The following is a 26,395-nucleotide window of genomic DNA, read 5'->3' on the forward strand; positions in this document are numbered from 1 at the left end:
TTTTTTTTTTTTTTTTTTTTTTTTGTGGGATGATATTTTTAGATTTCGGATCACTCATTTGTAGATTTCGGATATAAACAACCTGTATCCGATTTAATTAATTTCGGGTTATTTTCTTTCTATAACCCGACCCGGAAAAGATTTTGTACTTCTCTTTTACTAATATAGAGATAAAACATATAATTCTTTGTATTTTACTATTTTGTTCGTTTAAATGATTGGTTTTCATTTTTTCCTTTTCACTGAAACTATAAGATTTAATTATGATTTAAAGTATGAAACTATGAATCGAAATCTAAGTTTTCTTAAGGAAGCAAGTATGAGTATGAGGTGACTTCTTTCCTATTCACCTATTTTTCAATGCACCATTTATTATCGAATGAGGAAAAACAATCGATGTCACGTATCTACCTGCCAAACGGTGAACACTCACCCAACAATATTTTTGCCTATCCACAACTCGGTAACGCAAAGATCTTCCAATGCTACAGGTTAATTTACAATTTTATGGTTTCATACCATTTGAATGTGCAAACCATTAATTTCATTCTTTTTTCAATCTATAAATAGATCTTACATTTCAATTTTTTGAAAATGTCAAAGGAAAGACATCTCACTGTTACTAGATATTGAATGCATCTCCTCACACAATAAATCTTAAATATTTTCTTTTGTTTTTGTTAAAAGTCTAAAATATTTGTGTTCCCATTTACTAATGTACTGGTTGTACATTTGAAATGAAATTAATATTTGTAGTTTTTAATGAAACGGCAATTTGAATATTTGTATGCAAAATAAAGTGTTGACCAAAAATGCAAATACTGTAAAGTAACTATATATAATTGCGTCACCAAAATAGAATCACCGTTCTCTCTAACTTCACTCTTTGTATCGAACAATTGGTGTGGGATCGCATTACGTCCCTCGACTACAAATCCCAACACAGACTTGCGGGTCTGCTTGATAAATGGCTAAACTCAAAAGCCATAACTTATTCTCTTTATCACACAAGAGCTAATTTAGTTTTTGCTAATCAGTCTTTGCGACAAATCCTAATTGCTAGTGAAATATGTAGAAGAAGCAAGTAAGAAAGGATGGTTTAGAGCTGAAAACTGTTGAGAGAACTGGTGGAGACAAGACAAGTGGAAGAATCATTGGAGCATATTGGGACAAAATACTTTTGACTTTGTACAAAGTCAATATTTACACCTTTTCAAAATTCTTCTAGTAGGTAGGTCCTTATTGAGCTCAAGTGATCTACTTAAAAGTCTATGGACTATACCGTTTTCCTTTACGTGAATCGAATTTGAGATTACGTTCCAAAATGTATTGGCTAGGCTAGTTCTGTGACTATGACTCGTTTCTCTCTACTTCCTTTATGTTTGGGTATAATTTATAAATGCTAGGTTCGCCACTTTTATTTGAATGTTTTGTACGTATAGCTAGCTAAAAGTCGGACAAGAAAAATGACAGCTTCCACTCGTTTAATATTGGTATTGCACTATTACTAGATTTTATATATAACGTACAATTGGGTAAAGCAAAGATAAATTAGTTGATACGGTAGAACAAATGTGTATCGGTTTTTTTATACATTCAGTTTATGTTCGATACTATTTTTTTGACATTTATACTAAGAGACAAACATTTTTAATAGTCAAACGTTATTGGTGTTTGGACCAAATGTCATTTCACGTGGATAATGGATGCTTGCGTTAGAGTCAAAGGTAAACTATAGAGTCGTTGTAATTATGGTTCGTACTTCATATGCATAATCATGACTTTGCTTTATATATAGGTTTATTCTCTTTGATTTAATTGTCTTCAAAATTTACTGTAAAGAACAATGAGTTTCCAACTAACAAAAATATAGTAGTGAGTGGATATATATTTGTAATGTATTTGTTGGTCCCTTCACATTTTCTTATTTGTGATTTCTAAATTCTAATACATGTATTCGATATGAAGAGTTTTTATTTATTATTTTTCTTTGAATTTACTGAAATTTTATACCATGTCAAGAATCACGTACTATTCAAAATCAATTGGTAATAAATTGAAAGATTTATATAATTTATTCATATGTATTAACCATATTGAAATTTTGACCATGGTATATGCATGAAATTGAAGATATGTTAATTTGTTGTTGAATGTATTGTTGATGTTTTATCCTATAATTTAAGATAAGCATTTATGATGTACTATTTGTTGACGTTTTATTTAAGTAGTATTTAAAGTTGAACTCTGTATAATAAAAGCATATACCAGTGTATAATTAATTTCATGATCCAAAGAGACGACATCATATGATATCAAGAACATAGTCAGCATCAAATCTTAACTTGTGAAACACATCGAGTAAATGGGTGAGAGCATCACATGTTGCCAGGGCCGGCCCTGACCTAAAGCTAGTAAAATAAGGGCTTTAGGCGCCAAATTATATTAATGATTTAAGGGGCATCATTTTTGAATGCGCTTCAGTAGTACAGTGGTTAAGTACCCCTCTACTCTCATTCAGTGTCACGAGTTCAAACCTCTGTTTGTTAATGGGCAAAAAAAAAAAAAATTGGCTTTAGGCAACAAAGTTAGTCGGGCCGGCCCTGCATGTTGCAATGCGGTGTGTCTTGTTATGTTGTTGGTTAAATTCACATGTGTACAGTTCAGCATCACAGTGTGGAATGTAAGAATCTCTTAAACTAATGGATGACAAATTGACAAGCAATGTGAGTTTCGAACCGTCTCTATAAATCAGAGATGGCGAGACTCTAAAAATGAAGACGAAAAGCAATCATTGAGTAGCAATATGAATCAAGTTTGTAATGTATAACATATATAAACAAATAATGTTTAAGAGATACGTATATCGTTTTCAGAGCAAACTTGACATGCGGATGCGACATATACATGCAAAATACCGTTTTGTTAAGTGTTGGCAACAACTCAAAACTGTTGTATATTTAGATAGTTGATTACATTCAAAAGTAATTAACTATCAAGTATCAACCATATATATATGAGAAACAGCTCATGAATAGAGAGGATTAAAAATAAAATTTAATGTATATGTTATATACTTATATAATAAAATTATCACATTAGCACCAAATTAATTCATATCTTTACAGTCCCAACCTAACATATTCCAAAGCTTTATTGCAAAAAAAAATGATCCATGTAGGTATATTTGGCCAAATTTTAGTTTTTATTTACAAATAATTTAGAATTAAAACGAAGGTTTATGATAATATAAAGAACAAAATTAAAAACTGTTCACTTATTAAAAAAAAAAAAAAAATTACAAAATTTCATGCTCTTGGCCTTCAATTATCTTATTTGATATGATCTTATTTTCTATCACGAGCACGTTTCTCGTTTGCAATATCTCTGTACAATTTGAACGCATCATTTCGGATGGCAAACATCATGGCTACAGGCTGGGCATTACCTGCCGGGTTAACATCTGCGGTAGCATCTGCAGCCTGTTCATATGAACAAATCGAAAAAGTGTTTATCAGTACAGTTTAAGAGTTAATTAAAAAGCTAAATATTCGGCAAGGGTCGAACTTACTCGGAGGCACCCATTTGAAACGAGTGTCAAAAGGTATGGCCGCCTTGGCATCTTTGCCATCTAATTTCTGCATCAATTCATTCAAATCCCTACGAATGGCACGCAGTTCATCAAGATCGGGTGGAACCGTACGGCTGCCCAGTCAAAACAAGCAAATACTAAGAATCATACTATATTATATCACACGACTATGCAAACAAAAGCTATGGCTTGTTCCTTACAGTAGTAGATCACGATAGATAATGGAGGTCACAGTTTTGAAGATATTCTTCTTTATTTTGCCCGCTATGTCCACTAACGATGAGAAAGGTGTCTTCGCATGTGAAGATATCAAATCAAACATTCAATCAAAGTGATATGGAAATAAGTGTTTGACATAATAAGAGTGGGCAGATAGTACTTACCATTATTGCCAAGAACTTGTCAAGGATAGTGTTAGATTCAAGATCAGCAGATATATTTTGTTCCTCGAAAAACTGAGCAGAGGATATGGACTTTGCATTTGGAAACTTTTTTCTGGCTTCATCCGATTCTTCAACCTAGTAACAAAATTATTTAGAAGAGAAGATGATTGTAACGGTTCAAGAACTTTTATATGTACGTAAATTTGAGAATGAGAAAAAATGAAACTAATATACCTCCCAAACGCCACTCTGAAAATACCGAGGGCCGCCTTCCTCGGCCGCGGTAGGTTGATGAACCCCTTCCTCGTAATCTTCTCCAAGATGACCAACCTAAGAAAGAAACGACGATGATCTTGAGTGATTATGGTCTCAAGGCAATGTTGACATAAACTACTCCAAAACTCGGGAAACAATATATTACCTGAAATACAAGGGGCTTCGTAAGATCCTGAGCAAACATTTTGCAGACTTTTTCTTTTTACTGATCTGAAAAATAAAGAGATCAAGTTTGAGAGACTTAATGATTTGTTGTTCGAGACCAAATCTAAACTAGTCCTGGGCAAATAAACCGAACCGAATAGACCGAACCGAAACCGAACCGAAATTTCGGTTTCGGTTTGGGTATGGATAGTGGACAATAACCGATTGGATAGTGTTTTAATTATCCATGGATATCGGTTATTAATTGAACCGAACTGATATCCATTCGGTTATCCGAATCAAACCGAACACGTACTAAAATTATGTTTAAGCCGAAAATCGAACATGAGACCTCTACAAACTGGAGTGTGCAACATGGCCACTGCGCCACGTTGAAGTTTTATCTATTACGTGTTAATTTATATAAGGTAATAAAAAGTAAACTAAAAAACCATATATATTTAGACAAAAATACCAAAATATTTGAAATGAATCAAATATCAGAAAGTTTTTAGATATATTTGTTAAAATATAATCAAATTTTATTTAAATAATATTTTAAAAATTTATATTACACTATTTCGGATATCCGGAACCGAACCGAAAATAACCGAACCCGAACCGAAATAGTAAATTAACCGAATAGATACTAAACCTCTATATCCAAACTAACCGGAACCGAATAGATATATCCGAAACCGAACTGAATACCCGAATGCCCAGGACTAATCTAAACAATATCCGATTCCATGGATGTCTGAACGTTCCCACCCGATATATTATTTTATTTTTTTATGTCGATTCTCCCTTATTATATTTGAGAGGGAACAATTGTTGTTGATTGATGTATGTTGGGCTTGAAGAGCCATATCTTTACAGGCCCAGCCCAACATATTTCAAAGCTCTATTACAAAAAAAAAATTTGTCCCAGCAGGTTGAAGGTTTTTTAAAAGCAATTTGACTTTTCTTTTGGTATATTTGGCCAGGTTTTTACTTTTTATTTACAACTAATTTATAATTAAAAGGAAGGTTTATAATAATATAAAAAATAAAAATACAAGCTCTGATTTGGGGTATGAAGTCCCTTCTAGTGGTTGGTATCGACTGTCAAGTTTTTGAGACGGATTGTGCAGAGTTAGTCACGATGGTACAGACGCCTAACGATTGATCCGCGTTTTCGAATCTCTTGGATGACTTTTCCTTGCTTAGATCCTCCTTCCTCTCCTTCTCCCTTATTAGGATCCTTCGTGTATCCAACGTAAGAGCTGTTTTGCTCGTTTTTCGAGATTTTTAATTTTTGAAACTTTTTTTGTAAACTTTTATCGCTTTGGACAACCAATATTAGAGTTCTTTTTTAATTTAATTTAATGTTTGGTTGGAAAAAAAAAATTAAAAAAAAAAAAAAAAACTGAAGTTTTCACTTATGCAGAAAAATATCTTTTTACAAATTTAGTTTCTAGATCATATTATTTCATAAGCTTAATATTTTAAGCGCTAGATTACATTATTTACTTTATTGACAACTGACTTAATACTGTTTTTACACAGAAACGCTGAACACGTAGACGAATGAAATCATATTGCTTATGAATATCGGAAAATAGTCAAATATGTCATTCGTGACGACGACAACTAGATAAGCCATAATCTGTTAGCTTCTAGAAACTGTTGAGTAGTGTGGTCCGTGTGGAGAGCTCAGCTGTGACTAGAATTACTATTTAATTACTCGAACATTCGAAATAGTACTTTTCTTCTTTCTATACTTGGTAGGACGAAATTTTGTATATCAAAAAAAAAAAAAAAAAAAAAAAAAATCNAGTCACTACGTAGCTGGTTTTTTGAAATCGATATTAAGGCAAAGAGATCTTTTTGAAACCATACTCGTTAGAAAGGATCGAGTTCATACTCGTTTCATTATTTTATTTTTAATTATTGTAAGCATTTATAGTTAGTTTATTAATTGGTTGGACATTTGACTGCAACCGAGTTTCAAGCCTTTGACGCTCTTATCTTACATTGTCATCATAGATGATGACGTATAAGCTTAGTCAATGACTCAAAGCGAATAAGCTCGAACACCGTATGTAATTGTGAACCTTATTTGACAATTAAAAAAAAATCAATGTCCTTTTTCATATGACAAAAGAAAAAATAATACGGCCAAAATATAACTACGAAATTTGATAAAAAATTGGTTAATATTCCTGGTTTGGGGTTAGATCGTAATTAACTTAGAGAGCTCTGAATAATATTATTATTACAAAACTTCCCAAAAGGGTCAGCAAATAAATCATTTTTTTCTATATAATTAGGTCTTTTTTATATACGAAAGATCAAAAAACGAATCCTCAAACTTTGACCAGTACTTCGGAAAACATGGAATTAAAACTAATAGAAAGCTAACACGAGAATGAGAAAGCTATAAAAAAAGAATATAGCATGATGCTTTAGAAAAGTTTTATAAGGCATATTAGTTTGGTCTGTGTTTAGGCTTTTATTCTATGATTTATATATTTGATCAAATGATGTGATATAAACGATTGAAAGTAACACATGATTACTTACTTCGTCAAAGGGTTTCGTTTCAAATTCCCCCAGCGTGTACTTCTAAAGCTCTAACATAGTCCCTTATTAAAAAATAAATGAAATTAGATATAACTGGACAACCTCTTTAGCACTTCTAAATGTTGCAATACAAAATTGACGTTACAAGTACAACGATATATGTACCACCAATGATTTACTAGTTTGTACAGCCAAATTTTACCACCCTTATTGTGAACATATATAGTTCACGGTACAATGTCACCAATGGATATTTATATTTTCAACGTAAACGTATTCTTTATTCATAGGCTAATTAATATTAATAGAGGAAGACATGTCAGAGTAAGTCGAAGTGTATAGGACCCCTTAAGTGTGATATGTCGGAATGCAGACAACAGGCTAAAATGTTCTAGTCGATTGCATCATTCAGTTTTAGTTTTAGGTATTAATATTATAAACCCTGATTTTGGTGGAAAACGATAATACACAATTCTACTAGACATACACATATGGGTACGTGGTAGGTCTACAGATTTTGTATTTTTTTTTTTTTGAAATTCAGATAGGACTGATCCATACGAAATATATCAATATTAACTAGATTAGCCTTCAACATTTGTAGAATGGATAGAATGAATATGTAAAACATATCTAAATTTAAAAGATGTTCGGGTTTACCTTATTTCTTTCTTTTTTGGGGGGTTAAAGGGCTTGGTTAACCTTGATTTTCATGTTTAAAATCAAGGTGGTTTAACGTTAATTTTCAAACAAAAGGTAACTAAAAAGAAGAGATAGATTGATTCGTATTATAATCTGTGAGCCGTAAAAAATGTAATTTAATTAGCATAGCCGACCCACTTTGTGCCTCCTTGGTTTTCTATTGCAAAATCGTCAAACCATCTTATACGTAATTTATAAAATCGTTGTTTTACAAATGGATATAATTTATTTTGTAGTATTATCAGTGCCTAGACAAAGCAGATCAATATACTAGTTAGGTTTTCTAATTCTTATATAATTAAATTAATATTGCACCTGGAAATAAGGAATTCATTTAGAAGCTTCCAACAAATGATTTGGTGCCACTGCCATTCCAATTTCAATTTATGAAGACGACAAAACATTAAGAAGGATAGGTTAAATCATATAGTATGAGTCAGCTAACTGGATCCAACCCCTAAAAAGAGAACGAATCGGCCGCCAAAAAAAAGAAACGAATCTTTATCATGCTGGATCATTAATGTATACACACACACATATTTTCAGCCAAAACTAATTATCAATATAGTACTATACATTAAGAACTAAGAAGAGCTATATAATACAAACAGTTAGTTAGCATCGTTTTAGCTGTTTTTTTTTTTTTTTAATAAATTCAATTTGAATCAATTAAATTGATAATACTGATTTTTTTTTTAAAATGTTAACCAGTTTGATGGCAATAGATATCAAGAAAGATTATAAAAACAAATAAACATTTCTCGAAAATAACTATTTATCTACAAAAGAAAAAAATTCACGATCTAAGCACTTAAAAATTCAAATTCATATTAGTATATATCAATCTTTATAAAAAGCCCACTTTAAGTAGTATATCATATTAGCAACTAATCTTCGTTGCATATTTCTGATTTCTTTTAATAATAATGTGTATTTTACGTCGACGCTTCTTCCTCCTCCCCCAGGTTTTTCGAGCATAAGTCATAATCAAACAACAAGAAGACAAAAAGAAATACAAAAAAATCTGAAAAAAAGAACATTTGGTCTTTGGTAATATAAAAAGCCATACTCGCATCAATCCTTTCTTCACCTCTATTCTTCTCTTCTCACTAAAAAAATATCAAAACCTTTCACATTTACAATCTCTCTCTCTTTCTCTCTCTCTCTCTTTGTCTCTCTACAAGCTCTTTCTATGCACCAAGTCGATCTAGAATCCTTTGTTTCTTCAGTATGCGTCGGTGGCTCCGACCACCGAAAGATCGCATGTGAGACCCTCGCCCCCGACGAACCGACGATCCCACCTTACTACAGCAACTCCGCCGTGAGTCCGAACGATTTCCCGCCGCAATCTTACTTCTTGTCAAACGATGCTGATCAGCTCGAGTGGCTAAGCGGCAACGCCTACTTTGATCGTCAAGATTCACAGAGAGGCAACTCAGGGATACTCAATCCAAACCAACAACACACGAACACGAGCTCGCAACGGTTTTTACTTAAATCCAAAGCGTCGATCATCGGTTTACCTAAACCGCAAAATACTTGTTTCAACGAGGCTAAGCAACGGCGACACCACGGCGGCAAGAAGAACAAGGTCGTCTTGAGACGGGTCGGGTCACGAACAAAGACGGATAGTACTTCGGTTCGCGAACCTTCTTCTCCTAAGGTCTCTTGCATCGGGACAGTGAGATCCAGAAGAGAACGCAGCCGCCGTATGCAACGCCAGAAATCGAATCGGGTCGAACCGACTAACCGGGTTAAGAAATCCGGGTTTATGGCGAGTTTCAGAGCCATCTTCAGGATCAAAGGCGGATGCAAAGACGTGTCGGCGCGTGGGTCTCACGGGGCGTCGAGCAGGAAACAAGACATCAGGAACCGGCTCCCGAAGGAAGCTGTTGCGAAGTCTTCTTCTTCTGGTGACGGCGGAGAGCAGGTGGTGGTACCTGTACCCGGTTTGGGTGGGATGACGCGTTTCGCTTCCGGAAGAAGAGCGGATTTGTTGGATGGTGGGGGATGTTGACGTGGCCGCGTGACAAGTGTGTCAATAGTTATACATGTGGGGTACAGTTTTTTATATAGTGTTTTTTTGTTTTTTAAGTCCCAGGGGGAGGAAAGTAAGCAGAATAGAAACAGTACTTTGGTTGTCTTTGTCTGAATTTTAGTTGGTGGGATCTGTTCTAGTTTTTGAAAAAGTCGTTGGTGATGACGTGGCATCTGGTTTAAACGATTTCTTTTATTTTGTTCATATATGAAAAAAGAACACGGCGGCAACGCGAGAACGGTGATTTCACACCCACCGCACCGCTCCGTTTTTTTTTTTTTTTTTTTTTTTGTAATCTTCTTTGTTTCAGTCGTAAATAGTTCAGCTAATGATTACATCTGTACATGCGTGTTGTCAAACAAAATGTATTTGTATTTAATCTTTTTTTGATTGAATGAGAGAATTGGTTGAGAAGTAGTAGTTGAAAACATAATCAAAATTGACAAATTTGAGAAATGTATGAGCTGAAATTATTAATGTTTAAGCTGAAGATTAATGCATCGAAGCTTAAAGTTTGGGGATAATGCAGAAGGATGAGCAAGGGTGAAAACGGGGAAAGAAATCAGTGGAGTGAGAGCTGTTTGTGATGCCAAGCGACAACGTCTTTGTATGGCAGATTTCCCCCGAATATGTCTAAGGCGCTACCCACTGTTACATCCACACGTCCCTTTCCTGCCTTCTTGATCCTCTCTATATCATCCATCACCGTCACACCTCCAGCATAAGTCACCGGAATCTGTCAAGGTCAAAACAAACAAACATCTGAGATCAATAGCACAAATGAACAATTTTGCAATCGTTGCTTTCTCTACGGATCATAGTCTATCATAGTTCTCAGCCTATCTCTATCTCCAATGATGTAAAACCACTACATCCAAGCCAATTGAGTAGAGCTCTGTCGATTACCGGATGCTAGTAAGATGAGTTCCAAGTCATATGAGAAAATAAAGCACCTAGAAAAGTAGCAGACATTCTAGAGCCTCTATGATACTCCAATCAAGAAAATGCATGTGTTATTATTACTCACCGGAGAATAGTTGCCAAGCAATGCTACAAGCTCTTCATCGATCCCAAGCCTTCAGAGAAGAGGTATTACCATCAGTACATCAGTACATACTGACTAGATAGTGTAGTTTCAATGCAAAACGAATTTACTCTAGACAGTGTAATCAGAGCGTTGAGATATTTGAGCTTACTTCTTTCCTTCAACATCTACGCCGTGTACCAGAAACTCATCTGCAAATCCTCCAAGAAACTCCAGTGATTTCTCATCAAGGATGACGTCGCTGAACTTCTGCCATCTATCGGTAACAATTGCATATCTTCCATCCTAGATAACACAATACCCGTATAAATAAATGCCTATCCTCGATTACGGATCTTTTCATGACAGAATAGTTAAACCATTTAACTAAAGATGAAACAGGTCAGAGAATCACCTTCTTTCTGCAGCTAAGGTCCAATATCAGTCTTTGTTTCCCAACGATGTTTACAAGATCTTTGAGTCTTTCAAGATCAATCTTTCCATTGTTAAATACATACTGAAAATATCAAACAAAAACGTGATTACGACTAGCAAAATCCCTACGATAACACACTCAGCGAACTAGATGGCAGCTATACCGAAGTGACAATGACATGGCTTGCTCCTTCCTTTATGTAACTCAAGCAATTCTCTGAATTAATCCCACCTCCAACTTGCAAACCGCCTAGAATTCATCGTCTTGTATCATCATATATATAACACATCAAAACTTTACATTTCAATTCAAACAGTAACATTTAAAAAAAAAAAACACCATTTGACATTCATCAAAAGGCATACCTGGATAAGCATGTAATGCTCCAATAGCTGAAGCTTGGCTTAAAGGGTCTGCTCCAAGCATTATCACATGACCACCCGTAAGCTCATCTTCTTTATACATCTTCGCATACTCTTCCGCAGTCTTGTCAGATTCAAAATTCGTAACGAGAACAGAACCATCTTCTTTCAAGTCACTAAGTGTAGATCCAACTATTTGTTTCACTTTTCCCTTTTAGAAAACCAAATCACACACATAAAGATCAGTTAAAAGAGTTCACTTCGTTCAACACAACTGAGAAAATTTTCAAATCGGGTGAATTTGATTTCATACCTTGTGGATGTCGATGCAAGGTCTGAATTGAACAGCAGATACAACCACCTGAACCTTTAATGGTTTAGAGAGTCTGAGATGATTGGTAAACAGAGAGCTCTGATTCTTCTTCTGGAACCAAGCGAGACCACCACCATTGAAGTATAACTGGGAGGTCAAAGTTCTCATCTTTGGAACTGAAACTGTAAAATCACCAGAAGCGTTTCTGGTTCTACATTTTAAATCTAGGGTTTAGAAACCGGTTTAAATCTCGGTTTATTCCGGTTNTCAGCGAACTAGATGGCAGCTATACCGAAGTGACAATGACATGGCTTGCTCCTTCCTTTATGTAACTCAAGCAATTCTCTGAATTAATCCCACCTCCAACTTGCAAACCGCCTAGAATTCATCGTCTTGTATCATCATATATATAACACATCAAAACTTTACATTTCAATTCAAACAGTAACATTTAAAAAAAAAAAACACCATTTGACATTCATCAAAAGGCATACCTGGATAAGCATGTAATGCTCCAATAGCTGAAGCTTGGCTTAAAGGGTCTGCTCCAAGCATTATCACATGACCACCCGTAAGCTCATCTTCTTTGTACATCTTCGCATACTCTTCCGCAGTCTTGTCAGATTCAAAATTCGTAACGAGAACAGAACCATCTTCTTTCAAGTCACTAAGTGTAGATCCAACTATTTGTTTCACTTTTCCCTTTTAGAAAACCAAATCACACACATAAAGATCAGTTAAAAGAGTTCACTTCGTTCAACACAACTGAGAAAATTTTCAAATCGGGTGAATTTGATTTCATACCTTGTGGATGTCGATGCAAGGTCTGAATTGAACAGCAGATACAACCACCTGAACCTTTAATGGTTTAGAGAGTCTGAGATGATTGGTAAACAGAGAGCTCTGATTCTTCTTCTGGAACCAAGCGAGACCACCACCATTGAAGTATAACTGGGAGGTCAAAGTTCTCATCTTTGGAACTGAAACTGTAAAATCACCAGAAGCGTTTCTGGTTCTACATTTTAAATCTAGGGTTTAGAAACCGGTTTAAATCTCGGTTTATTCCGGTTTGGTTCAATCCAAAACCGTTAAAGGTTGCGATTTTTTTTTTTTTCGATTTGTTTGAAAAAAAACTAAAACAGAGTGATGAGATGGAAAAAGAAGAACGTTATCAATCTCGTCACAAAGTCCAGTCATCTCCCGGCGCCGATCACTCCGCCGTCGCCGGAGATTTACCGATTACCTAACCCTCCACCTAAACTCCCGGAGACTTCAATCCCTCCGACTCTTACTCTCTCTCCATCTCTCAAACACTCCAATTTCGTCAATTACCTCGAGAACAATCTCCCTCACCACCAAACCCTAACTCCACAAACTCTCCTCGGGTTCCTCCGTTCGAAGCTCCATCACCATTCTCTCTTCGCTCATTATGACTTCGCCGTATTCAATTGGGCAGCTACGCTCGACACGTTCCGCCACGATCACGATTCTTTCCTCTGGATGTCGAGATCACTCGCCGCCACGCACCGGTTCGACGATCTCTACCGTCTCCTCTCTTTCGTAGCGGCGAATCCGTGTCCGTGTTCCTCAGGTATCTTCTCTTGTCCAGAGCTCGAACCTATTTTCCGATCCGCCATTGATGCCTACTGTAGAGCTGGGAAAATGGATTATGCTTTGTTAGGGTTTGATACTATGAAGAGATTGATCGATGGTAAACCAAATGTTGCGGTTTATAACACTGTTGTGAATGGTTATGTGAAAGCTGGTGATATGGATAAGGCTTTAAGGTTTTATCAGAGGATGGGGATGGAAAGGGTAAAGCCAGATGTATGCACGTTTAACATCCTCATCAATGGCTACTGCAGGAGTTTTAAGTTTGATTTGGCATTGGATTTGTTCAGGGAGATGAAGGAGAAAGGTTGTGAACCGAATGTGGTTAGCTTCAACACTCTGATTAGAGGGTTTTTGAGCAGGGGTAAAATCGAGGAAGGTGTCAAAATGGCTTATGAGATGATTGAGCTAGGTTGTAGATTCTCGGAAGCCACTTGTGAGATTCTGGTTGATGGGTTGTGTAGAGAAGGTCGGGTTGATGATGCTTGTGGATTGGTGATGGATCTTTCGAACAAGAGGGTTTTACCGAGTGAGTTTGATTACGGTAGTTTAGTTGAGAAACTCTGTGGAGAAAACAAGGCGGATAGAGCAATGGATATAGTGGAGGAGCTGTGGAAGAAAGGTCAAACCCCATGTTTGATAGCTTGTACTACACTTGTTGAAGGGTTGAGGAAATCAGGAAGAACAGAGAAAGCATCAGGATTTATGGAGAAGATGATGAATGCAGGAATCCTTCCCGATAGTGTGACCTTTAACTTGCTTCTTCGGGATCTATGCAGTTCTGGTCATTCGATTGACGCAAACAGATTGAGACTTTTGGCATCAAGCAGAGGATATGAACTCGATGAGACAACGTACCATGTTTTGGTTTCAGGATTCACGAAAGAAGGGAGAAAAAAGGAAGGAGAAGTTCTAGTGAACGAGATGTTGGATAAAGATATGCTGCCTGATATCTTTACATATAATAAATTGATGGATGGCTTGTCCTGTGCCGGAAAATTCTCAAGAAAGCAAGTCCGACTGTTGTAAGTTGTAACCACCTGTGTTTGATCTGTGTTAACTAGACTCAACCTGGTTTCTGGTCTGTATATTCAAAACAGTTGCGAGTGAAGGAGTAGACATGTAGACATATATTCAAAAAGTTCTAGTTATCTCACTTGATAAGATAACTTTGTTTGCTGAAGAAACAATTGTGTTAAAACTTTCATAATCATGATTCATATATAAGTATATGATTATTTCTCCAACAAATGACATAACAATTCTAAAAGAACCTATTCAACCAAGAGACAGAGAGAGAGATAGAGAGGGAGAGCATATACACACACCCACACAGATTTGTGATCATACATCAAAACATCTTGCTGTATCCGCGAGAGAAGGCAGTACGGTATACACATGTCTGTTATTGTTGCAGCGTGCAGGCTAGTGATCAGACTCGGGGATAGCGAGAGCTACCTTTCTTCTTCAAGAACTCCGGGATCTCCACTGAACCGCTTTCTCTAAAGGAGGAAGAGGGTCTTCTTGTAGCTCCAACTGAGGCAGCATCCGCTTGTGCCATCTGAGCCGCTCGTCCTTCTCCTTCTTCTTGTCGTTTGAAACCCGTAGCTATCAGGGTTATGCTTACCTTTTAACCAACAAAAAACATCAACTATATATCTCTAGACGTCATATACCTGTTTAGTTGAAGAAAAATCAAAAGGACATACTTGACCGGTGAGCGCTGGATCCACAACAGCACCAAATATAAGATTGGCAGTTGGATCGACAAGATCATATATAACTTCTGCAGCAGCATTCACCTACACCAAGACCAAAGTGTATAAAAACTATAGAGCATTTTATGGGGATGAAGCAAAATCAGGCTCTGCTCTAACTTGTCTATCGAAGGAAGAAACCAAATTATTTCAACGGGTCTCTCAAGATCCAATTATTGTTTATGGATCTATCGATACTGAGATAAGAAACAAAGATAAGAAAGAGAGACAAACCTCAAACAATGTCAAGTCACTTCCACCAGTAATGTTCCAAACGATTCCAGTGGCTCTCTCAATGCCAATATCTAACAAAGGTGATTGGATCGCATTTAGTGCAGCATCTCTTGCCCGACTCTTTCCTGTTTGATTACCAGTGACAAGAAATAATCAGCATAAAGCAAACAAAATAAAACCTCTCCTAAACGAAGGTCAAGTTCAAGACTTTCTTTAAACATCATGACATAGATGCACATCAGTTGAGTAACAGTGAATATTATATCGTCACTTTGAGTACCTCACTCTGGTTTCTTTGCCACATCAAATCTACTAGCTCGTTAGTTCTATTAGACTACTTTGATACACATCTCGTGTTGGTGCTTATGCAATTTGAGCCAAAAGAGCTTACAAATATCAATAATTCCAAACATACCTGTTGCAGTTCCTATTCCCATCAATGAAGAACCCGCATTCGCCATTATAGCTCTCACATCAGCAAAATCGACATTCACCAATCCAGGAATCTACGAAGCAAAAACAAAGATAGCTGGTAAATCATTTGTCATATATAAAAAAATGATCACAGGGCATCCATTAAACAAGCTATACCGTAATGATATCAGATATCCCACGAACCCCCTGACGGAGTATATCATCAGCTAGATTAAATGCTTCAGTTACCGGAGTAGACTGAGAGACAGCTGTAAGTAACTTGTCATTTGGAATGACGATGAGCGTGTCAACATTGTCTCTAAGAGATGCAAGCCCTTCTTGAGCCTGAACCGTTCTTCTTCGACCCTCAAACGAGAAAGGCGTTGTTGCAATACCAACTGTCAATATACCCATCGCTTTGGCAATTCCTGCAATTACCGGGGCTGCACCAGTTCCAGTTCCACCACCCATTCCAGCCTATAAAAATGACAAAGACATGCAAACATCAATGCTCAGGTAGTGACATTGACTTTTGGACATATGAGAACAAGAAGTAAGTGATTTTGGACATATGACTTTTGGACATATGCAAACCATTCTTTTGGCATAAACTGGTTTGAAATCCCTATTTCTACAACCAAAGTTTATAACTACAGAAGAATGGATGCAATAGTAATAATAATCAAAGATTTTTGAGGACATACTGTGACAAAGACCATATCTGAGCCATAAAGAGCTTCTTCAATAACTTCTTTGCTCTCTCTAGCAGCATTCATACCGATCTCTGGATTACCTCCAGCACCTAAACCCCTAGTCAACTCCTTACCAATTTGTAACCTATTATCTGGTAAAACAGGAGACATTCTCATAGCCTGGATATCAGTGTTCACAATCCAAAACTCAACACCTGACATTTCACTCTCTATCATACGGTTCACAGCATTTGATCCACCACCTCCCACACCAATAACTTTAATCCTGGCCTCATTATAATTACTCGGAGCAGATGGCTCTTCAAAATCCTCGGTAACAGGTCCAGTAGTAGACGTTTCCTTTCTTGGATTGGCTATTGTGTTGTTGACTCCTTCACCTCTAAGCATAGATATTTCCGGGTGAAGGTTCAAGAAAGGATCTTGAGCTTGGCTTTGGAAATGCCGTGGAGAGTTTCTGATTGGAGAAGATTCAGATTTCTGGGAAGCAGCGACAAGTCTGTTTTTCTTACTCTCAATCGTTCTAAAAGAGTTAAACCTGCCTAAATGATTCTCTGGTAAAACATTCTTTCTAAGAACAGTGAGCAACCGAGAATCTGAAGGAGTGAAACACGGTGAAACGTAGGTTGCCATAACGATACCAACCACCGTTGGAAATTTACAAACTCTACTCGTTAATTTCCCAAGCAAGACCTGTTTCATGAAAAGGCTATGAAGTCAAAACCAAAGCTCTCAATTAAGAGAAATCAAACAAAGAGAATAAACAAAGCAGTGTAATTTGCATTCTTAAAGTAAACATAAACCAAAACCCAGTTGTATCTTTACTCCATTGCTAACACAGCATTAGATTAGAACGGTGAAGGAAGTGAGAAACAATAAAATCAAACGAAATGCTTTTCTTTCAAATTATCGAAACGAAAGCATGAAAGAGGAGAGCTTTAATACAACAAATTGACTAAAAAACAATTTTAAAGATGGGTATTGCAAAGTTTTTGCAGCATTTACTCGAAAACAAAGTTAAGAGATTGAAGAAAGCCCGAGAAAAAGCTTCGATTTTTGGGTGATACTGCAAAGGCAAAGAAACTGCTTCAAAGAGAACGAAATCATTGGGTAAAGCAGAGGGGAAGAAGAAGAAACCTGAGAGGAGCAGAAGAGTTGGGAAGAGGTAGGAGAAGAGAAAGAACAAAAAGTGAACTGAAGGAGGAGGAGCTCAAGGTATGGACTATGGTAGCAAACCCCAAAAGCCAAAACGGAGGGTTTTGGTGTTTTCTGACTAAATATCTCTTTTCATTAAACCCCACTACTAATAATAAGAGTAATACTTGGGCACTATTAAATCGACTTCATTCACCTCTTTATAAAATAAAAAAAATAAAATCGGGCCGACAGCCAATTTCCCCACGAGAACTATAGTATCGAGCCAAATAGAGTCCGTTCTTTACCCTCGGTTTATATGTCCCGGAAACCAAAGTTCGAAACCAATATACCCCTAAAACCAAAGTTCGAAATCTATTTCTCCCCGATTTTATTCTTCTACATCAATTTACCCATAACGTAGATTATATCGGTTTATTATTTACCTAACCGATTAAGAAAAAACTAAACCTTAATTATACCAAAGCAAACCCGATTTCGACCCAATAAAGTGGATGAGGCACTGGAGGCGATGGATGATGAAGAAAGAAACTGCCCAGATCTTAAAGGATCAGTCGAGATGTCCTCTTACAAGTCTGCTTTTATAGAAAGAAAGGCGGTTCTTGAGGATCAGCTTCTTAAAATTGCTAAACAACCTTCGGTTAGTGTAGCTGAATTGAAGCATGTATTGACTGGTTTGATCAGACTAGGAAAAGGACCGTCAGCTCACCAGTTGCTTTTAAAGTTTTATGCCACAAGACTCCGTAGAAGAATCGAGGCCTTTCTTCCTTCATGTTCAAGCTGTCCGCACACTTTCCCTGCTACTCTATCTAAGCTTGTTTTCTCTAACATCTCAGTGGCTGCAAAAGAATCCAACTAAAAACAATCAGGAGAAAAAATAACTCTTTATCCTCCACAAAAATAACAAATCGAACTAAAAACAATCGGGAGAAAAAATCTGAGAACTCCATCAAACTCTTCTGCAACTCAAAGAAAGATACTAACTAAGGAGTGATTATTGTTTTTTCTGAGCGTAAAAACTCACCGGATTTAACGCAATCCAAGACATGATCGGTGCTGGGTCGGGTTGGAGTATGAATCCGGTTCAACAATTGGTTTATTTTTGGGACATATATGGTTTGGTCTCAGGTTTAGACATTAAACCGCTATAATCCAGAATCGGGGAGAAATAGATTTCGAACTTTGGTTTTGGGGTATATTGGTTTCGAACTTTGGTTTCCGGGACATATAAACCGAGGGTAAAGAACGGGCTCTATTTGGCTCGATACCATAGTTCTCGTGGGTAAATTGGCCGTCAGCCCAAATAAAATTTGTACATATTTATTATAAAATTAGAAACTTAAACCGCTCTATTATAAAACCGAACCGATATATAATTTCGTTGTAATTATAAAATATAAACCCTAACTATCTCATTTGTAAACTCAAACCATCTCATTTGTAAACCCAAACCAACATATATTTTCGTTCTAATTGTTAAATCTAAATCCTAACCATCTCATTTGTAAACCCAAACCGACATATAATTTCGTTCTAATTATAAAATCTAAACCCTAACCATCTTATTTGTAAACCCAAACCAACATATAATTTTGTTCTAATTACAAAATCTAAACCCTAACCACCTCATTTGTAAACTCAAACCGACAAATAATATTGTTTTAATTATAAAATCTAAACCCTAATTCTCATTTATAAACCCAAACCGATATATAACCTCGTTTAATTGTAAAATCTAAACCAAGACAATATGTAACTTTCTTTAAATAAAAGTATACAGAATTTGTTTCCATAATTAGTTTTAATTTTTAGTTTAATTATGATTTATTTTTTATATAAAATATTAGATAGAGCATTCTGATTGGTTGAGAGGGAAGATGTGAATACAAAAGTTCACCCCTAGGGGTGAACCTAAGTATTTTTCTACTAATAATTGTTATTAAAATAAAAAAATGCTTGGTTGAACAAAACAAAATAAAATAGTAAAAAAAAATGCTTTAGTGTTCTAATTTTCACTGTCATGTTGGTAAAAAAATATATTGGGACATGAATGAAAAAAATTTAAATTCATGTCTTTTTTTTGTTAGTTTGATTTTTTTTGGGTGTAAATTTGTTGTTAAATGGCTTATACAATTAAATATTTCCAAGAAAGTTGTGGTGGTAAATTATATAAGCCATCTGGTTACATTAGTTGGAACATGAGTTGCACCACTCACAAGAATAGCAATCTAGTCGTTCATATATACGATAAGAGAGTTTCTAAGGCCATATGAGGGTTGTGATATATTAAATGGCTTTTAGCAATGGTTTTGATTAGAGCTTTCCTTGGATTTTACTTTCTTTTAAGTTTAGGTTAATTAGAGTTCTATAGAGAAAAAAATTGTTCACGTTTTGATTGATTAGTGCATGAGATTAAATATTCTTTGCTTCTAATTTGATTACACAACGACTTCTTAAAAAAATGTCTAGCTAGGTTTATAACATTCAAAAGAATTGATCGAACTCTTAGCAATGTGGTATACGTTAGTACGCTGCATCCCATTTTAGGGTTGCGGATATATTGTCGTAAGCACACATATATATAGATTGAGAACCTTTATAGGAGAACAACAAAAGCAAACATAATATTCAGATTCAGTCTTTGTATTACATTGATTGAGCACACCAGCGACATTTACGGTGCTGATACAAATTTATTGAACGCCATAAAAAACACACACACACAAGCATGAAATACGTACACATGTAGATATGTGACATTGACCATAAGCAAAGCACACATATCGGACCTTTCATATCTGGTATTGCGTCCGGATGATCAGATACTTAACAAGGTCCGTAGCAGTGACAGTGAATATCGTTCTCTTCCACTTCACATAGCCCGAACCAAGTTAAGTCGCTTGTCTTGCAAAGAAGGTCACACAATCTTCCGCCGTCAACTTGAAGACACACACCCTCCTGAGCTTCATTTTTAAAGCATGTTTGGGCTTCCGCCTTTGGGAGTCCTGTTTAAACCGTTAATCTTTCCTCATCCAATTTGATATAAATAGATTAACCAGGACAAAGGAAGTTAATTAAATCTTTAAATTATCATTAGAAACCAACAAGACGATCATCAAGAGAGCAGAGAAGTTAATGATAAGATTGGCCATTTTTCTTTGTTTTTTTTGCTTTTGTTGTTGATGAGTCTTCTTGCAGAGATTTATAAAATCCACACAGTCTCGCTTGTTCTTCAAGATCTTTAGTTTCTGAATTTACTTTTGTAAACTCTTTCTCTCCATTTTGGGCAACCAATCTCGGAATCATCTTTTAATTTAATGTTTGGTTGAAAAAAAAAAAAAAAACAAAACAAGCGTGGTAAAAAAAAGTTGGTACAAATCTGAGTGTGGTTAAATTAGTTACAGTTAGAAAAACCAAACTACGGCCTCTGGTTCGGTTAAGGACCGCCCAGTTTAAAATTAGAAAACAGAGTCTTTTCTACAACAAGATTTTCACACTCTCACTACCTTACACACACCAAGAAGAAGAAGACCATCACGAATCTGAGCTATTATGAGTTGGTTGTGGAAAAAAGATTTATCCTTCTCCGACGCTGGTAACGATTTCACAGATCAGCAGCTCGGAGACTCCACTTCCAACGTGTACTGCACCACCACGGAGGTTGAAAGAAAGGTGTGCAAGACGAACCGGAGCTGGCGTGGTAAATACGTCCAAGAAATGCGAAGAATCCAAGGAGTTCCACATCCGTTGTGTAGGGAAGTAGGCATTTTCGTCGCTTCTCTCTCTCTCTCTCGCTTTGTGAAATTTCTAGGGTTTAGTGTTTTGCTTCTTTTACTTGATTTGTACGGATCATTGGTATCAGGTTTTGGATTCTCTAGTTATTGTCGGTTCATAGCCTGTTAATTACATTAGATCGAGGACAGATCTAGTTTAGCATTAAAACATTTGAGTATATTGTAGATTGGTATGTGTTCATGTGTTCTTTATCTCTCTGTTTGAAATGGGATGTGTGGAACTTGGACCAGGATTTTGCATTTTAAAGAATTTATATAACTCTCATATTTCTAGAAAGTTTCTTATGGATTGTTTGGTTGTTTGTTTTCAGGCCTTACAGAGTAGTCCAAACCAACACGGAAGACGATCTCAAGGCTCTCCCGAAGCAGGATGATGAGAAACCTCCAATTCTCTCTATTGATGCGGGTGCCATGAAACGAAAGATGAAAGAGGCTCTTGGAACCAGCAGGTTAATGAAAAGCATTTGTAAACGATTCTTTCACTTGATCTCAACCGCATTTACCCTATATTCAATCACTGACACTCAACTTGCTTCTCTTGTTCGTGTTGTGTTGGTTTGTTGTTGTTGCAGGTAAAAAATGTAATGGATAGCCTAAATACCCCAAGAAGAGCCCACTAGGTTTCACAGAGAATGCAAGAGGCAAATCAACATGAAGCCTATCATTCTCACCTCTACTTTAGTTTCTTGCTTGCTATCTATGTTAATCTTTTGTTGTTACTGAATGTAACTTGAATGTTAGAAAAGAACGCAACACTTCAATGCATTGGATCTAGAGTTTTAAGTTATCTCTTGTCGAACTATGTTTGAAGTGTTCTGAGTATCTTTTGTCTTGCACATTGTGTCATTCCAAGTTAATGACTCTTTGTAGTAGTGCAGAGGATCTAGCACAAATCTGGTGACAGAACACATGTTATATTTTCCAAAGATTTTATGATGTCTGAAACACAGAATCACGTTCTTGTTCACAAGGAACAGTAGTAAAGAAGATCAGATGGTGTGTTCCTCCTACCAACACAGAAAACATCAAAGTAAAGATTCTATAACCTCATTCCTCAAGACAAAACAACAAACCTAGAGACCATCAGTTTTCCCTTGCTCTGTCTCGAGGACTTCATCTTCCTATTGTTGTTTTGTTTAGAGTGGGCAACTCGGGTTCCTCATCAATGTCCTCAATCTCCCATTCGATTTCGGCAGTTTCGGTTGTGCCCTCGTCTTCAAACTCTCAAAATACTGCAACCATAATAAACCAACGACCATTGTAGTCTTCTTCCGACCAAAATAAAAATACTGCATCCATCTTTAGAAATGTAAGCTCATAGCTTTTTTTTACCTGTTGCTTCCTCTTTCTCTCCAACTCCGCCTGATCAAACATAACAGAAGTTAAGTTGTTGTAATCCCTTTCACAAATAAAATCTTAACGAGATGAAATAAATACCAATGCATGTTTTAGCTGCGCGTTCTCTTCTTTCAACTGGTTCAGTTCAGCTTCCAATTCCACTGTATAGGCCTTCCACAAACAACACCAAACAACCATTAGCTTTTCTTTTACAAGAAACATTCATAGCTGTCATCAAGTGAATGAAGAAAAGGTATATATTTACTTGTTTTCTTGCTCTAGACCTCGCCGCAGACTCGCGGTTCTTGATCATCCTCCTCTGCCTTCGCTCAACTACTTTCTCCACTGGACCATCCGCTACTCTCTTCCTTCCCCTTAACCCTCCCATATCCACTCCATACTGTCCTCCTATGTTATCTACTTGTCCATGTCCTAATCCGTCTGATGACACAGGGCTTAGCGGTCCAACCATCCCCATTTGCTGTCCACCTGCTCCAAACCCACCACCGCCTCCATAGCATACCCCTGCCTGAACCGGCGGCGCCTGCTGATACCCTCCTCCTCCTGCCCTTTTACCATAACCTGATGGGTCACCTACACCCATGGCCTGACCCGGAAAAGTAGGATCACCGGTTCCTTGAAACACACCATAGAGTTGTTGCTGCGCTGCTGCGGGGATAACACTAGACGTGTTTTGGTTTTGGCTTTGGTTGGGATTAGGTTTGGGGTTAGTGGGATGTTCTCTGACCACACCAGCCTTCACTAAGAAATCCTCAAGTGTCATCTCCCCAAAAGTGGGTTGTCTAGCCGCAGTCTCACAGCCGTTCTGAGCATTGTTTTGACCATTATTACTACTACTACTACGTCCATTGCTGTCTCCTCCTCCACTACCACCACCTCCTCTATGTATCTCAGACCAAACCTCATCAACAGTCTTCCTACAAAGCGGAGCTGGAAGTGTTAACGAGCCTTGACGAGGAAGACTCGGCTGCTTCGCTATCCCTCTCTTGTTATTATTATTACTATTAGCCCCTTCGTTGCCTGTTGAACCACCACCACCAAAGACGCCAACAACGCTCTCGCCTCCATTGTTGTTGTTCTTGAAACCATTGTGATTAGGCGGGACAGAATGAGAAGCTGCTGCTTGCTGATTGTTATTATTCTCCTCTGCGTTCCAAATAGAGACGAGAAACTCGTCCATGTTCATAGACCCGAAGTTCTTGCCGTTCTCACATAGAGCATGTTGGAACTCGTCGAGGGTCAGTGAGTAGATAGAGGATTGTCTTCCCAACGAAGAAAACGGATGATGATTCTCACCACCTCCTACTCCATTCTGTCTTGTCTGCGCCGTCGACGACTCCACTTCTCTCTCTGACATCATCTTTGTTTCTCTAAGTACCATTTAACAACTGCACATACACACAAACAATGACCAATTAACATCTGTATTCACACTATATTGAAACATGTCACCTACCTAAAGACGACAATAACCATTTTGTCTCTTATAAATTAAAATCGTCGTATTACTTTGACTAAACATTAGATACTTATCCAGATCACAGAAACATGTAAATGACGTTAAGAAAAAAAAGAAAAAAAAAACATATGAAAAGAAAAAATTAAAAGTCGGTCCACGTGAAAATAAAGAAGAACGGTCGACATCATGACAGCGACAAACGATACTAAATATAGCAATAAACAAACTAATAATTACACATTTCAATAAAGTTTCCGTTTCCAAAAGAGGAAAAAATATCATACCCCACTAGTTTCCTCTCAAAAGCTAACTTATCAACACAAAGATAATTAGAGCTTAATTTAACAATACTAAAATGTTCATTAGCTTGGGTACTCATCCTTATATTAAATCCACCATATAAACCAAAATTAAACGCAGATGAGAGGACCATAAAATCAAATGAAATAAATTTAAACTATATAAAAAAAAATAAACTTCCTCTACCAGTCTTATTATAATCCAAGATCTTGAAAAAAAAAACAATAAATAAATCAAGAAAGTGAGAACCTGAAAATGAAATAAGTGTGTCCAAAAACCGGTGGCTTTTATGTTCCTCCGCCGCCGGAAAACTGAAAGAATTAATGCTTCTTGTTCTAGAGGTTCACCCTCCTTCACATAACTTTAAAGCCGCCGGAGAGCTTTAGCTGAGAAAAGTTTTTGAGGGAGAGAGAGAGAGAGAGAGATGGAAATGGTGTAAGAGAGAGAGGCGGTAAAAGGGAGATTATGGTTCACCCACGAAGAGAGACAGGGGTGGAGGTCAACATCTTTTGTCCAAAGTTATCTTCGACCAATGGGAGATGTAAGCTAAGAGAGGTCCAGGTCCAGGCCCATGATCAGAGGCAAAGAATCTGTACGGCTGCTTCCGACACGTGTCCCGCACGTGTCTCTCTTACGTTTCTTGGAGTGTCCTCTCTTGGGCTCGACGCGTGTTATACTTCTGCTTCGGCTACACAAATCTTTTTTTCTTTTACGCCAACACTGGTCTGAACCGATGGATTCTCTTTTGGAAAATTGCACTTTATTACGATTCGAGAGAGATGAAGAAGAAGAAGAAGTTTGTTAGAGATTATCAAAATATCTTTGTCTTATTTCATAATCACAAAATTATACAATTGTGTGCTTTTTTTACAAGTGTGGTATACTAACTTAACCGGTGTAAACCATAAAATCAATCTAAACCTTATACATACTTCCAATAGCACTAGAAGTTGAAGCAAACTAGAAGTGTGATTTTGTTTTTTTGATGCTGAGAATTTTGTATTAATCACAACTAAAATTTAGCGATTATAATTTTTTTTTGTGGTTAATACATAGGTAATAAAATTGGTCGAAATTTAGCGATTATAATTTTTTTTTGTGGTTAATACATAGGTAATAAAATTGGTCGAAATTTAGCGATTATAATTTTTTTTTGTGGTTAATACATAGGTAATAAAATTGGTCGAAATTTAGCGATTATAATTTTTTTTTGTGGTTAATACATAGGTAATAATTTTTTTTTGTGGTTCATAATTTGTTTTCGAAATATATTTTAACCAAAAAAATGTATAATTAACTTTTAGAGATCAATACAATTTTATATGAAAAAAAATATATGTACTGTATGTTGTTCAAAATAATGTAATAGTCAAAGTTTTGTAAATACTTCTATTGTTGTTGTCCTTTAGCTAGTGAAAAGTAGACTTGTTCGATTTTGAATAGTAGTAGTACTGCGTTTGGTGTCAGTCAAAAACTTATTAAATAGAAGAAAGAAACAAAATCGTGAAAAATTAATTATCCTCTTCTTTGGTAAAATTCTAAAAAAAAAGATAAAATATGATTCGGATTATCCATCATATAAAATATTTAAAAAGAATCCGACCTGCCGGAATCGAACCAGCGACCTAAAGATTACAGCAACTACTACAGTCTTCCGCTCTACCAACTGAGCTAAGGTCGGATGTTTGTTAACTTATACATATGTTTCTTAATATTAACCTAGTTAAGATTTCGTTTTGGTCCCAAGTATTATTGTTCTTAGTTTAT

At 36.5% G+C, this 26,395-nt stretch overlaps 7 protein-coding genes and 1 non-coding gene across 9 annotated transcripts; 2 read left to right on the top strand and 6 right to left on the bottom strand.

Moving 5' to 3' along the window:
* On the top strand, positions 8,737–10,092 carry LOC104782039. Its single transcript, XM_010506853.2, has one exon. The coding sequence runs from the start codon at positions 8,855–8,857 to the stop codon at positions 9,677–9,679; it is 825 nt and encodes a 274-aa protein (XP_010505155.1). The 5' UTR covers positions 8,737–8,854; the 3' UTR covers positions 9,680–10,092.
* On the bottom strand, positions 10,069–12,033 carry LOC104782038 (1-(5-phosphoribosyl)-5-[(5-phosphoribosylamino)methylideneamino] imidazole-4-carboxamide isomerase, chloroplastic-like). The gene is made up of 7 exons (XM_010506851.2): positions 11,836–12,033; positions 11,526–11,733; positions 11,324–11,409; positions 11,140–11,241; positions 10,897–11,030; positions 10,728–10,776; positions 10,069–10,436 (listed from the first exon to the last, which is right to left on the bottom strand). Exons 1-7 carry the CDS (start codon positions 12,001–12,003, stop codon positions 10,263–10,265), a joined length of 921 nt encoding a protein of 306 aa, XP_010505153.1. The 5' UTR covers positions 12,004–12,033; the 3' UTR covers positions 10,069–10,262.
* On the bottom strand, positions 12,130–12,838 carry LOC104782037 (1-(5-phosphoribosyl)-5-[(5-phosphoribosylamino)methylideneamino] imidazole-4-carboxamide isomerase, chloroplastic-like). The gene is made up of 3 exons (XM_010506850.2): positions 12,640–12,838; positions 12,330–12,537; positions 12,130–12,227 (listed from the first exon to the last, which is right to left on the bottom strand). Exons 1-3 carry the CDS (start codon positions 12,805–12,807, stop codon positions 12,214–12,216), a joined length of 390 nt encoding a protein of 129 aa, XP_010505152.1. The 5' UTR covers positions 12,808–12,838; the 3' UTR covers positions 12,130–12,213.
* Positions 12,942–14,697, top strand: LOC104782041 (pentatricopeptide repeat-containing protein At2g36240-like). Its single transcript, XM_010506856.2, has one exon. The coding sequence runs from the start codon at positions 12,982–12,984 to the stop codon at positions 14,473–14,475; it is 1,494 nt and encodes a 497-aa protein (XP_010505158.1). The 5' UTR covers positions 12,942–12,981; the 3' UTR covers positions 14,476–14,697.
* LOC104782040 (cell division protein FtsZ homolog 2-1, chloroplastic) lies at positions 14,637–17,816 on the bottom strand. Of its 2 annotated transcripts, none has more exons than XM_010506854.1 (7): positions 17,699–17,816; positions 16,556–17,254; positions 16,029–16,328; positions 15,853–15,943; positions 15,438–15,562; positions 15,156–15,248; positions 14,637–15,073 (listed from the first exon to the last, which is right to left on the bottom strand). In XM_010506854.1, exons 2-7 carry the CDS (start codon positions 17,192–17,194, stop codon positions 14,879–14,881), a joined length of 1,443 nt encoding a protein of 480 aa, XP_010505156.1. In that variant the 5' UTR covers positions 17,195–17,254; positions 17,699–17,816; the 3' UTR covers positions 14,637–14,878. The 2 variants fall into 2 exon arrangements, with proteins under 2 accessions (XP_010505156.1, XP_010505157.1); XM_010506855.2 differs by lacking the exon at positions 17,699–17,816 and adding an exon at positions 17,567–17,691.
* Positions 20,543–20,868, bottom strand: LOC109132710 (putative defensin-like protein 203). Its single transcript, XM_019244915.1, has 2 exons — positions 20,809–20,868; positions 20,543–20,722 (listed from the first exon to the last, which is right to left on the bottom strand). The coding sequence occupies exons 1-2, from the start codon at positions 20,866–20,868 to the stop codon at positions 20,543–20,545; spliced, it is 240 nt and encodes a 79-aa protein (XP_019100460.1).
* LOC104782042 (protein ABSCISIC ACID-INSENSITIVE 5-like) lies at positions 22,404–25,163 on the bottom strand. Its single transcript, XM_010506857.2, has 5 exons — positions 24,878–25,163; positions 23,114–24,257; positions 22,948–23,019; positions 22,843–22,872; positions 22,404–22,742 (listed from the first exon to the last, which is right to left on the bottom strand). The coding sequence occupies exons 2-5, from the start codon at positions 24,248–24,250 to the stop codon at positions 22,647–22,649; spliced, it is 1,335 nt and encodes a 444-aa protein (XP_010505159.1). The 5' UTR covers positions 24,251–24,257; positions 24,878–25,163; the 3' UTR covers positions 22,404–22,646.
* On the bottom strand, positions 26,226–26,309 carry TRNAY-GUA. Its single transcript is given in 2 exon segments — positions 26,226–26,261; positions 26,273–26,309. It is a non-coding gene; the product is annotated as a tRNA-Tyr (tRNA).

This window comes from Camelina sativa, chromosome 4 (genome assembly GCF_000633955.1).
Source record: "Camelina sativa cultivar DH55 chromosome 4, Cs, whole genome shotgun sequence".
NCBI classification, from domain to species: domain Eukaryota; kingdom Viridiplantae; phylum Streptophyta; class Magnoliopsida; order Brassicales; family Brassicaceae; genus Camelina; species Camelina sativa.